Source organism: Caloenas nicobarica, chromosome 1 (genome assembly GCF_036013445.1).
Source record: "Caloenas nicobarica isolate bCalNic1 chromosome 1, bCalNic1.hap1, whole genome shotgun sequence".
NCBI lineage: Eukaryota > Metazoa > Chordata > Aves > Columbiformes > Columbidae > Caloenas > Caloenas nicobarica.
In genome coordinates, this window is record NC_088245.1 from 88319920 (window position 1) to 88334435 (window position 14516).

Here is a 14516-nt window from a genome sequence, read left to right on the forward strand (position 1 = left end):
ACCTGGCAGGCAGGAAGGTGGTGGCCCTGGCCCCTTGAGTCAGTAATACCGGTTTCCAGAAGCTTGAGGTGGGGGAAGATTAATTGCACCTAGCTCTTTTGCACAAAGCATTCTTCTTTCCAAGAGGGGCTAAACTCTCCTTTTCCCCCTACAGTCCCTCTTCCTCTCCCATTGCCCATTGTGCACTGGTGGGGACAACGTAGTGCTGATGGGTTTTTTTAAAACCAAGATTCCAGGACATGCCAACACTGTTAATCTCACCTTTTTCCGAAGGCCATTCAGAAGATAACAGAGTTGTTTAGCCAGTGGAGGATGTGATTCGTTATCCCGCAGCATCTGTGACATTCCACATAAGCTGCCTGCTTTCTACTGGTTTTCTGCTCTGAAGAAGTGACTGTTAATACTGTTTATCACTATAAGGGTTACCCAGACAGAGAAGTTGAAAAGGACCGTGGAAGAGAGCTGGGACTCTCACTGTAAACACTTCACAAAAAATGGGACAACATTCTGTCACACAAGTCCAGCCCCAGGCACAAGGAGGGCCAGGTCTGTAGATGGGATACTGGGCACATCATGCTCAAATAATGAAGACCAGTCATCACCTACTGTACAAGGACTGGGCCGTACACCAGGATTGAAACTGTCAGGTTGGTAACAGTGTAGATGAATAAAGGGAGATAAACCCTGGAAGAAGGGCTGGTGTCAAAGAGTTGAAGAGAGGGAACATTGATAATCAGCCAGAGATTCACTGACAACACTGCAAAGGAATTCAGGCAAGATGGGGTGGACATTCCAGCTTTGGTGAAATGCTAGATCTGCCAGTGACTTGAAAAACAGGGTGAAAGTAAGAGTTCAGTTCAAGACTCAAGATTAGCTGTACAGAGGCTGAGAATAACTCAAGAACATTCAAAGTAGTTGTGCTTTGATAGAACTGAATGACATCCTCATAAAGCTAGGTAGGTCAATGGAAAGCATGACTGAAGGCTAAATGTGTACGACAAATACAATGTGCCATATATTAGAAATAATAATTTAAGCTATTAATAATCTTTGTTGGAGCTAAATTAACCAAACACTCAAGTCATAGACCTGTTTATTGTTGTAGGCAGCTCAGTAAAAACACTCTGTGCATTATGCTGTTGAAAGAGCAAGCAAAATATTAAGATATGAAGGAAAGAAAAGGACATTGAAAATATGGTGCAACTATGTACATAGACGGTACAGTTTCCCTTGGAAAATGCAATTGGTTCTAGTCACTTTATCAGGAAAGAAGAATAAAATTAAAGGAATATTAGAGGGGTCCACAGATGGTGATGATAGCTCTTAGACAGCCAGTCTGAATTCCATTTGAAGAGAAATCAAAGTGTGGGACTGTTTAACTGTTTATGACACATATAGTTATTTGTGGGAAAGAGGTGACATATTCTTACAGAAGCAGAGACTCCTGCAAAGCCAACTGACCTTATTCAGGTATTCAGAGAAGAACCAGACATCAAGCTCCCATGACAAGATGTGCTGATTGGCGTATTTTAACTGATAATTGGTTTGGTTTGGTTTTGCTTCCATCATGGATATGAGATCCCTAGGCAGCTGAGAGATGGATCTCTCCCTCTCTATATTGACCAGTGGCCTCTGCTTGAGGAGGAGCAGCAGTGGTGCTGATGTAGGCACCCATGCATACATTTTGGTTTTGCTTTGTGACAGAGAAGCAGGCCGTCCAAAAGAAATTTGCAGAAATTGGGAAAGGGAGCAACTCAGGTGGACTGTGGTGGAAACACCTCGCTGCTTAGTGGAATGTGTTTGGCAGTTCCTTTGCTGCAGCAGCTTTGATGCTTTCTTCACCATGAAGGGTGACAGAAGTAACAAATTAATAGCTGCTACAACAGTATTAGCAAGTAACTTTTAGAACAAATATGTCAAAGGAATGCATTTCAAAAAAGGTCTTGATATAAAACAGGGCTAATCTGATTTAGGGTCAGATTTACTAAGGTATTATGATTACAAGGGTGACCAGAAAAAAATCAAAACCACAAGCCTAATGGATTTTACAGCAGAGGTCTAAGTCACAAGTCTGGTCTAACTGAGATACTTTAGAAAATCCCATTAGATATTTACTAGTGCTTGCAGATGCCTGAATACCTGGCTCTAAAATGCTTCAGATAGACCAGTGTGCGGAATCACAGAGGTTCCCAGAGGAATCAAGAAATGATCTTACATTATTTCCACATCACATGGCTGGTTTTACAGACCAATTTAACTACCAGTCAGGAGGTCAGGGGACACAGTAAGGATATTTTGTTTCCTGAAGGTCCTCAAAATCTCATCCTGGCCACTTGTACAACTGCTGTTTTAAGCACACTTGTCCACAGAATGCAAGTCTTGAGCTCATACTGCTTAATACAACACTGACAGCTAACAGCACATTGTGTAAGTGTGCTATGATAAAGGATAATGATTTTGCTAAGTGTGACATGACTGGAAGATATAGCAAGAAAGTTTTCATGTTCTTGGCCTCGACTGGATCTACATGATACCTGAGGAACAGGAGTGGGAACATCCTCTGCGTACATCTCAGCTATATAGTTTTCTGAAACCAAAGATTTACACAGGAAGACACCATGTGAAATCCAGTCAACTGAAATTCAGTGCAAATGTATTTTTCTAAAGTCAAATTTAAAAAGGTAACCTCCAAGTCACAGTTCCATTTTAAATTGTAATTACTTTTTTAATGGGAAAAGGGGGAAATGCTTCATTTTGTGTCTGTAAAAATGCTTGTTTGGACAGTGTTGTTGCAATTAACTTGGATTTAACTGCAGTTAGTGAGTTTTACTTAACTCCAGGGGAGAAGGGAGATGACGATAGCAATGTGAATTAACACCGTTTTAAAATAACCTTAGTTCACTTTTAAGGTAAGAGTTTTTTCCTCTAACATTTTTTTCTTTTTTTCTTTTAAATTAAGATCCACTGTATGATGGTACCCCAACACATTTATGTAGCCCAAAGCATTATATTGTACTATTAATTCCCAAGAGTCCAAAAGAACCCTTCTTACGAGTAGCTTCGGGAGTTAAAGAATCTGGAGTAACCTCGGTCCCAGTTCAGCGCTATCCCAAGCAGACTTAATCTGATCTACTGCCTGAGAAGCAGTGGCTGCAGGATCTAAGAATTCATCGGGAGGTCTGCAAAAGCACATTTTTTCTGCAGAAAAATGGCTGGAGTGACAGCATCTCTCCCCTCCTTACAAATACTGTGAGCATTAATGGAGTTCCTAGTAATCAAAACAAAAAGCATGGTAGCGAACGGAAAAATAATGTCTGTGGAGAATCCCTAGACATGGAATATAACGCTATACAAAGTCAAGCAGGCTTCTGAGTAGTCTCTGCCCCAGTGATGTACAAGTGTAGGCCAGTGATGTCAGAGGTCTCTGTACCCAACAGAATGGAGAAAGTCCATGAACGAGCTAGAGGAAAGGATCGAATTACTGTACCCTATGCATGATAAACCCATTATCCCATTAATCAACCCATTAACAGCTTGGATTTTGGCTGTGTTCATTAAAAAAAAGGTCATTAATTAATGAGTAATGACACATTGCTATCCTCATCATACAAATAAAGCTCACACAGCAGTATTTATTATGGTGTGCTCTAAAAGCGCTTATCGGATATGGACCATTCAAACAAGGCTGTGAAACACAAATATTGTATTAATGGAAAGTAGAACATACAAAAGACCTGGAGAACAAAGAGGAAAAAATCACCAGGCAATATAAGAAATTTGTTGAATATATTAAAATTGAGAGGTGTCATGTATGCCGGATCCTCATGACATAAGGGTGTAAGAGACAGCTGAAGAGACAGGTAAGAGGAGGAGCAAGAAAGCTAAATGAATTCTGTGTTATTGCCCTTGCTATCAGAAAAAACCCTGGACATTCTTATCCCAAGGGCGCTTGTTTTGGAGCCATAATGTGACATTAACAGAGGTAGAAGATCCTTAAAAAGAGATTAGAGAACAGCCCGAGCAATTTAAATTGGATCTAAAAGGCTGACAGAACCAGACAGTTCATCACAGCACTCCACGAGCAATAAAAAGAGTGCTAATACAGTAGGTTTATGATATACACATAAAAATGCCACAGGCTTTGAATGACAAAGTCAATATGCTATCTAATATTATTCCACAGCAATCCCAATTCACCTTTCTGGTACACATGCTCATGTAATGCACTCCCAACAGTGTGCCTGAAGTTTCCCCAGTGTCAGTCTCTGCAGGGCATGGATCAGAGCTAACCCCTCTGACAGCAGCCTGTCGTTTTGCTCAGTGGGCCGCTCCTGAGTCAGCCTCCGACAGGCTGCGACAGCTGCCAAGCAAAGACAGTATCATCAAAGGCAGAGAGATGTCCTCTGTGATGAAAGGCTGGTTAGACTGACATAAATCCCGGAAAAAAAAAAATGGGAAAACGAGAGGTCTGGGTCGAGGATCAATTAATACAAAATTACAGGACAGAAACAGAATTGCTGCAAATCAATAAAGCTCTGAGGAATACAGATCTTGTTAAATCCAAGTTTGCTTGACAAACACACCCCTTCAGAAGTGAAAGATCTGAGCTTCACATTTAATGTAAAGCATCCATTTGTGGATCAAGAATTGCCCGACAGATTTGTAAAAACAGATATCAACGGAGACAGATCAACAGCTCATGGGGAATTCCTCCAGCCTCAGTAAACAACTCACTGTTATCTGGTATGTTCATCAATACTCTGGCAGCAAACAACAGCACTGCTGGGAAAATTTGCAGAAAATGCATGGATTAACATAATGGCAAATAATGATTAAGACAAAGCATTCCCTCAGACAGCACCCTCACGTCTGTGTTTAACAAAGTGAAATTCAGGCTTATGTATCAAGGCGTAACAAATTCCAGCCACAGCACACTAAGGGTACCATATCCTGCAAAGTATTACTGGCAACTTCATGCGACCTTTGCATTGCATGCTGTGGCGAGGAAGGTTAATGTAATTTGTGCACGTATAAATGAGGAAGTAATAAGTGTATGATAAATGTGGGATTTTGTTTCACTGTCTGACTGTTAGAGTAATACTGAATATATGCCAAAAGAGGGATGAGTTAATGGGCAAGATACAGAAATAAAGCAGAAAACACATCTTATGACTAAAACCCACTCTGCTTAAATTATCAAGATAAGATTGAGGAATAATTTGATCAATGTGCATAAATACCATATTGAGAAAAATGATGAGTACTTCATCTGGACTTTTAAATTTAATGGAGCGAGGCCAAGTAAGGACCAATGAAACTAAAGGTCAGTTAAATCCCAACTAGACACGACCTGAGACAAGAGATGTGACCTGCCATGGATCCTACTAATAAAAAAAAGATCTGCTAGTCAGCACGTCTTTGGGGAAAACAAATCTTGCTAAACACAAGTTTGACTGGCAAACAGAGCCCTTCAGAAGTGACATACCTAGGCTTTATATCCAATATGAAGCATCCCTTCACTGGATCAAGATTACTTTTCCTGAATGTGGTGTAAATTTACATAGTTTATTATACAAAGGATTTCAAACTGCATTATCCTTTGGAAAGTGACTCCATTTAAACATTATTTAGGTTTTTATTAAGGTTTTGTGAGGCAAGATGGTCTCTGGACAGACAAAGGCAACGGTACAGGTACAGTGAGAGCTAGCTGCCAGTGCTGTTAGATGTATTTTGTGCTCTATGTACCTACAGCCATGATATGAAAGAGCCATTATGGCCACCCAGTCTATACTTGGTGCCATAATTGCTTTGTTTTTCACTTGTAACAAGTGCAATATGAAAAAATCCATTGGGTACAATGGCCCTGGGTGCTGTGTATACTGATGGTGATGGATCTATTGGCAGAAGTCCTGACTTAGTAAATTACATTTTGATGCTCTTGGGATGTCATCATGCTGCACAATAACTATTATGGCAAAGTATCTAAAGGCTTAAGATAGGGCTCTTTTCATTAATTTATGTCTAAATTTAATACTAAACAATATATAATTAATTGTCCAATTAGTAAAGCTAATAATAGAGCAAATGGTTATCCTATAAGGTCAGTGTTTTCAAGTAGCTTAATTCACATATAATGTCTTGTGTAATCCATATCTGATTGAAATGTCTTTTCCAGGAGGTGTTTAATGCTGTCTCTACCCAGCTGTGCAGAGAATGAGCCTGTGTATGTGTCTCGCTGCACCCATTTGCTGTCACTTTCTCTTAACAGCCCTTTATGGATCAGTCTGTTCGAAGTCCCAACAAGGTCTAAAACTGCATCCTGCACAGAACACTGCTGATATTGATTTGAAGAACGGTGCCTGTCTCTAGGCCAGGAGGAAGTCATGGCTTTTGACTGTAAATTCTTTCTTATTTAGAACTATGGGATGAATTACTTCAATGGTTGGGTAAGTTGCCTCTCTGTGTTAGAATGACATCCAACTGATACTGCAGACTTGGTGTCATTTATTATAACAAAACCATGGTAATTTGTCAAACCTGAGTTATATTCTATGGTTATTTATAATATATTCAAGAACTACTATCCATTAAAAAAAAAAAAGAAAACAAACAGACCTAAAGTCTCCCATGGTCACACTGAGTTGACTGAACACACACAACTATTTTGGACATTAAGAATGGGCATCTGTTGCAAGCACAGTCACAGGTCCCATCAATGGTCAACTAAAGTCCCTGTGGATTCACTGTAATTCTGTTTTGGCACATGTTCCACTTGGCTACTAGCATAAAACCGTTTTTTTCCATTTCCTCTATCAATGTAAGTCTCAGTCAACAAAGAAATCTTACCAAGGCTTTGATTTCTACGGTTCCTAAATAACTCTCACAGAATTCCTCCTAGAAACGCAGGTAAAAGTCCTTTCTGAGCGAAGGACTGCTTCTGTTCCAGTGAGATCACTCTTTTAATTCTGTAAGGCAAAAGGGTTCTTTATATGCCATAAAAGGTAACTTGGTGTCCTTCCTGCAAACTTTACCCACTTTGTGGAGCAACACCAGTCCTTCATAGTGCAGAAAAGTTCACTTTCAGGATAAAACTATGTGGCTGGTTCATAAAATATCTGTGACCACCTAGAAAGAAAAGAAATAACAAACTATACTATGATTATCATGCCTCTGAAGTTAGCTTCAATCCTACCTTAATCAGCCAAGTCAGGGGAATGATTCCAACATGAAACTGAATTTTTGAAAAATCCACTAGTTTCCTCAGATTCTGAGTGCCTTTAGGGGGCTCTCAAGGTGCCCTTTGTCACCAGCTCCATTTGTGAGTAGCATCAGGAAAGGTCAGTCCTAGAAGAAACTTTACATCCTTTAGTGTAACAAAGACATGCTGTGTCTTAGTAAAAGATACTGATGCCTTGGTAATTCAAGGTATTATTATTATTTGAAGTCACTACATCCAGAGACATTATATAAGCATTTCATGGAGCCTTCCCTAAAATTCACAGGTCCAATATAGGCTGAAAAACGGACTTATTTTCCCCAAGTAATGAAGGTACAAATGAGCTTCATAAATATTAGAAAATGCTTATTTTCAAATGCAGCTTTTGTTGTGATGCAGCATATAAGTGACTATATTAAAAATTACTTTTATGAAAAATTCAACACGTTTGGGGGGTGGGCAGGAATACTGCATTTTTTTGTCATGAGGCAGTGTGTACTACCCTGATTTAGAAGGATTTCAGCCATTCTCTACCAAGTAATTAATAACTACAACTCCTTATTTCATGACATAGAGATTGTGTATTTGCTACATGCAGTTCATTCACCCTTCTTCTAGCAACCCTGTAAGGGTGATGGTTTCCCTGCACATTTTCTACTGGTGATATTACAGGCCTGACCTCCCGTTTAGTAAGGTCCAGTTAAGTCTTTCTCCTTTTAGTTGCAGAGACATCTAAATAATACTGCATTTATTGTCTGCTTAGTTGAAGAGCTCACAAATCATGTTCTCAGCTGACAGCAAGTTATCTCCAAATTGATGAAGCAGCGATCATCTGTTATTGCCCTTGTGGGGAAATAGCTGTGTTTGCTCTATTGACCCACACATTTCTGTGTGTGGCTCACATTGTCTGCCTCTCAATTCTGTCTCTCACAACAAAGGCACACTGGTTTCTTGCTTTCTGTCTATAACAAATGTATCTCCAATGTATTTGTAGTGTAAAGTAGGTGAGGTTTTGCAGTTGCCTGATACTCAGCAGCTTCCTCTGTCTTCATTGCGATTCTTCCTGAATGATTAATTTTCACACCAGCCTCAGTTGATACCTGTTCTGATACTGTTTCATTCTCTATACCACAAAGCAGCTGTTTTCAATACATCATTTTAATTGTTCAGACAGGCCTATGTAGTTCAACAGACACAAAATTGATTAGGTAAGCCCTTAGGCTCAAAGGTCTGGAGAGACGTATGTCATCTAAGGCATCATTCACTTATTTAAAGCCTTGCAGAATCAATTTTCAGCCAGCCAGACATACCTAAATGTAAAGCTGGAGAAGGCACTAATCCATTTTAGCTCTTCATAGTTCCTATCACCAGCACAGAGGAAGGAACTGTTGGCTGGGAGGTGCACAGGTGTAATCAAAGACTTCACGAGTTGCTAGGTGAAGCCAACTTGTATTTGCTTTTATTTTGTCAAATAACATATGGCAGCTTTTCACTAAGTCTGGAGTCAATCAGATTTCCAGGCATAGAATAATTTATATGAGCATGTCTTTAACCTGCTGACCTTTAGGACAGCAGCTTTTTCAGCCTGTGCAGCATGCTTTGCCTTGATGCCTAGAAGAGCATTTTTCACTCATGAACCTGCCAAAGTTCACAGTCTCTAGGGTAACCACAACCTGAGAACTATCTGGGAGTCCACCTAAGGATGCTCTACTGCATGAACCTGTGACTGCAAACCTTTGCCTTCTCAAATCCACGGGAGCCTATCTTCACTATTTAATCACAACGCTTTTACTCTGAGACAGAAGGAGGGAGAAGCCCATCAGCTGCTTGTTGGCAATCATCAAGAACCCAAATGAATGGGCAGAAACATGGAGTGAGCGTCTGAGGAGAACACAAGGTTTTCCTTTTCTCACTCAGAAAGCAAATCAGATAATAAATATTTGCTCTGAAGGATAGATTAGGATCCCTTACTGGTTTTCCTCTGCTTTTTTTTGCAGGACCATCCAGTGTTTGAAATGAGAGAGACACCAGAGGCTCCTGTAAATGCCCAAAAGATTATAAATCTTTCTTCATAGGGGAATTGAAAAAAGAACAGATGGACTTGCTGTTAGAAGTGACCATGGGAATAGACACATGAGCAGAGACCAAGAAAGAACTTGAGGGATCTGGGAAATCTTATCAAGGAAGATACTAAGAAAAATGGGCTTCAAAAGGAGACTGAGCTGTTACAAAGAAAAAAGCCAGAGATGCAGAGAATTTTGACAAAGAGGCAGCATCAGTACAGGAGCCCTGAGCCTATGTCCGACTTTGCCATACCTTCCCACTGCTATTCTATAGCTTATGGGAGCACCTGTATTTGGGGGAGGCCGGTCCATGAACCAGTTCAACATACAGAAATAGCTCTACTCAAACAGTCTCCTAAAAAAAGCACAGCCCACCAGCGAAAGACAATGGGTATCTGATGACCAGAGGTGACAGACTCCTTTAAGAGGATTCTTTCTGTTGTACTATTGGCAGTCATTCACTTTAATCCTTACTGCTTTGTGCAAAATTTTGCTTTTTCCAAATGTGACAGAAATTTCTTATACATTTTGTTCTGGATTGCCTTGCACCTTTTTGTTACCTGAACAGAACACTGCAAAAACAAATAATTAATCTGATCTTGATCAATATTGTGCAGGACACAACAATGGCATGTGCAGAGAATACTATCTGCTGTCTGCAGGCATCTTGCAAAGGTGTGTACCTGGATTATCTTCTGCCTTGTGGTAGCATAGGTTATTAAAACATGACAGCTGCAGGCACACACATTGCTCAGAATAAGGGCAGCACAGACATGCTATTAACGTCTGTAATTTTCTGTAGAGTACAGAAGTGCTGGTTTTCCCATTTTCAGATAGAGGACTCTGAACCTTGTTAGCACAGCTGTGCTTTTTGATTACAGCCCCTGTAGAAAAGACTGAGCTGAGCATCATGCAAAGTGTGCACAGGCTATTCTGGTCTGTATATGCAGCCACCAAGAAGAGCTCTCGCGCATGGAAGAGACGTGGGAACTGCACATGTGGAGTGAGTGGCACAGCTCCTTGCCTGCAAGCTGCCTTGCCTGCTCCCCAGCTCTGCCTGTGCCTGCATCTCCGCAGCTCTGGGCAAATGCTGTGGCAGCCTGTGGGCTCCGGCTCATCATTTCCATCTCTAGTGAGGAAGCCCACAGTCAGCTTCAGAGATGCTGATAAAACAAAAGGAAGCAAGATGAGACTGTATCTGGAATATTGTGTCCGGTTTTGGGCCTCTCAGTTCAAGAAGGACAGGGAACTGCTGGAGAGAGTCCAGCGCAGGGCCACGAAGATCATTAAGGGAGTGGAGCATCTCCCTTATGAGGAAAGGCTGAGGGAGCTGGGGCTCTTTAGCTTGGAGAAGAGGAGACTGAGGGGTGAACTCATTAATGTTTATAAATATGTAAAGGGTGAGTGTCAGGAGGATGGAGCCAGGCTCTTCTCGGTGACAACCAATGATAGGACAAGGGGCAATGGGTGCAAACTGGAACACAGGAGGTTCCACTTAAATATGAGAAGAAACTTCTTCTCAGTGAGGGTGACAGAGCCTGGAACAGGCTGCCCAGGGGGGTTGTGGAGTCTCCTTCTCTGGAGACATTCAAAACCCGCCTGGATGCCTCCCTGTGTAACCTCATCTAGGTGTTCCTGCTCCAGCAGGGGGATTGGACTAGATGATCTTTTGAGGTCCCTTCCAATCCCTAACGTTCTGTGATTCTGTGATTCTGTGATGGGGTTTATGGACAGGGTCTGTTACCAAGCATCAACTCAGGTGGACAAAACGTGAAAGCAACTTCTTAAATAAGTAGCTATAAATAAGTAGAGAAGGCAGTTGTTAGTATTTGATATTTCAGCTTGGGAGACACAGAAAAATCCCACGCACCCCATGGTGAAACATACTTAGAGCTTTGTTAAAAAGTAGATGGTAAATTTGTAGTAGGAGAATTACACCCAGTTTAACTGACTCAGGAATTCTGTGCTATCCTTCCTGCTGTTCAGCTCAAATGAACTGATCACTGAGGTAAAAATGTTATTTTTATACATAGACCCAAACAAGCACCCTCCACAAATGATATAAACCAGCTCCTCCAAAAAGGTTTATATTCTGAGTACATAAAATTAACTATTAGCAGACAATGTATAAATAATATCTCATGTGTGTTAATAGAATAACACTATTGAAAGGCAGCAAAACTAAATGGTACATAATTAAATTGTGGAACACATCATTTACCCTCCCCAGCCACTGATCCTGCTGGCAAGGGCTGCTCTGAGCAGAAGTTCAGGCTAATGGAGCTGCGAGTTCACGGGGTTCACCTTATCTGTCCCACACACCACCTGGTCAGTGATAGCAGACTCTGTTACAGAAATACTGCTGCAAATGAGACTGACTTCAGTATAAAGGTTTTCTTCTATCTGGTTGTCAGAAAGCTGCTCTCTGGAGTGCTGGAGGATGTCCATTTGTGAAGTGAACTCATTGTCCCCGGGGCTGAGGAAAGTTTCCCGAGGGTAATGAGCCACGATACCCAATATGACGCAGGTGTGCACACATATTTGGCATTTAGCTGCTATTCATGTGTTTGATTTTGAAATGAAGTGCAAAAATGCACAAATATCAAATATGCTCAACAGCCAACACCATATAATGGTGGTCATTTCAAATACAGCTTCTTCCCTTGCTGCACCCACTATTCCTACCCCTCATACTCTTTCTTGATGCTGATTCCCTCCTTTAAGGCAAGTATACATACCCAAAAGCCTAGACCAGCAGGATGCTTTACATTTTGATACAGCCATCCTTCAGCACCACACATGCAACACAGAAATGAGAGACGTTCTTCCTGATTGTGGAAACCTCAATAAACACCACATTATTTTACTTAGCTATGGTATTAATATCCTGATTTAATTCCAAGTTGACAAAGCGTATGGGAATAAATTAAAATATATTTATTCTGGATCATTTTTACCAACACAGTGAAAGCTAAATCTGCCTGTGACTCACCCACTTCTACCAGTATGCTCCTGAAAAGTAGAACAGCTTTGAAAGAGGGAACCCTCAGAGAGAGCCAACAATCGCAGGATTCCCATAAACCAGGGTGAAATCCTGCACTCATCAACTCCGAGTAAAGTGTTTTCGGCAAACCCAAGTCAGGTACCTAGAGAAATGCAGTTTTCTCATAAATGAAAAGACAAAGCCTTTTACTTTCATCTGACTGATGTTTTTGAGTTGACTGAGACTAGACAGGAACCAAATTACAGTTCCCACATGCAAATGCTGATCCAACATCTGCAAAGTTTGTGGCATGAACAGCCTTTATTTTGTTCAGACTATTCTGAATAGAGGAAATTACACATGCAAACGGGGATGTGACCCTCCTGATATTCATCTATGTTGTTCTGATTTCAGGCACGTTTGGGCCAAATTTTTCTCTCGTGACCAGAACTGGGCAAACAGAATTTGCTACATATTGGGTATATGTTCATTTGATAGCCTTACAAGCTAACTCGATTATTTAAGAATGCAGTAGATACTAAAACACATACTGAATATCACATCAGATAGCACAATGAAACATATGGTAAGGTATAGAGTATTCATAAAGAACCAGAAGACAAAATGCCAGAATACCGCCTGTATGCTGGTGGGCAAAACACACTGAATGAATTCAAAAATGTGACTAAGTTGTTAGTATCATTTTATGAGTTCACAAATATCACTGTCAAACCCAAGCAGCTATCTATTATTTGCCCAACATTCACACATTGTTTTCCTTCATTACTCAACCTGCTTTAGTTTGATCCTATATAAGCTTCAAACTGTGGAAAAAAAATACAGTCTGTAAGGAAAATTGCTATGGGATTGCAAAAGACAGAGCTTGCCAAAGAAAATGAACCCAAAACCTGTTTTCCTTATTTATGTTCTTTCACTAGGCCCTCTTGTTTATATAAGGGCTCAATATATGATCAAGTTACCTTGCGTCAGCCAGGGTTTGGTAATTGTCTATGTGCGCGCTCTTGGCCCTTAGCAAAAGCAAGAAAATTTAACTTAATTTAAGACCCTTTCACCACAAGTAAACCGAACACACTTACCTTACATTTCCTGTGAGGTGGGAGTGTGCACCTAACTTGCAAGCAGTGATATGTCCCAGCAGTCTGACACGGTGCCTCAGATGCAGGATTATGAAAGGCACCCTAAGAGCTCTGGGGCAGGTTTCCTTTTTTTTCTGCAAGTATATCGCACAGGCAGGCAAACAAAGGACTTACCTGCCATGCCTCAACCTTCTTAATGTCTGCACAGGATCCGTTAGTGAAGAGTCCTTTCCCAGGGGTACACGTATATATATCCTGCAAGGCATGGGCAATAGAATATACTGCCAAATACACATTATAGGATATCCGCAAGTGTGTGTAGTCCATGTATGGTGTCTCCACACTGGTGATGTTTTCATCCCCTGTGCATGGAGGTCGGAAGGCAGCCGTACCATTTCCAGCTCCCAGTCCATCTTCATGGCCCTTGTGGAATGAAGTTGAAGCTGGGGAACTTTTGGACCCATCCGGGAGATAGCAGTTAAACGTCTCCTCCCAAAACTCCTTGGCAAAGCCGTTGTTGTTGGACTTCTTGGGATGCACCTTCTGCAGGAACTCACGAAAGCCTGGGATCTGTCCTGCCTTTAGTGCAAACCCAATGGTGCTGCCGATGACACGGAAGAACTCTGGCATGGCTATCAGGGAAGAGCTGGCCCAGGCCTCGCTTGCCAACCAGATCTTGCCAGTGATGTTTCGCCTGACGATCTCTTTGATGAGGGGCTCCAGGTCCGGGCCACTGGAGAAAACAACAATCACCCTTGCTGTGGAGTTCTGGATGACCTCCACCACCTGCTGGATCTCCTCTTCATCCGAGTACTGGGAGATGAGCTCACTAAAATCAATGCAGATGTCTCTCTCCTCTGCCTCTTCCCGAAACTTTTCAATCCCTGGCCGTCCATAGTCATCATCGGCTGCAATTGTTCCCACCCAGTTCCAGCGAAAGTACTCGATGATGTCTGCCATCGCTGTGGCTTGATGCTCGTCATTGGGGATTGTGCGGAGGAAGGACTTGAACTGGTTCTTATTGCTCAAGAGACGACTGGATGAGGCATAGCTGACCTGTGAGAGCACAGTGAACAAGCAAAACACACCATGAAGTGAAATGCCTGGGAATAAATTGCCTACATTTATCTAGTATCGCTGTCAATCTGTGTAACCTC

General features: G+C 41.4%; 1 protein-coding gene across 2 annotated transcripts in view; it reads right to left on the minus strand.

Annotated features, from left to right (window-relative positions):
• LOC135995236 (extracellular calcium-sensing receptor) overlaps nt 1–14516 on the minus strand; it is a 43356-nt gene that overhangs the window by 15456 nt on the left and 13384 nt on the right. For both annotated transcript variants that reach the window (XM_065646386.1, XM_065646395.1), the window contains exon 3: nt 13534–14415. In XM_065646386.1, coding sequence (XP_065502458.1) covers nt 13534–14415 — 882 coding nt within the window. The remainder of the gene's footprint in view (nt 1–13533; nt 14416–14516) is intronic.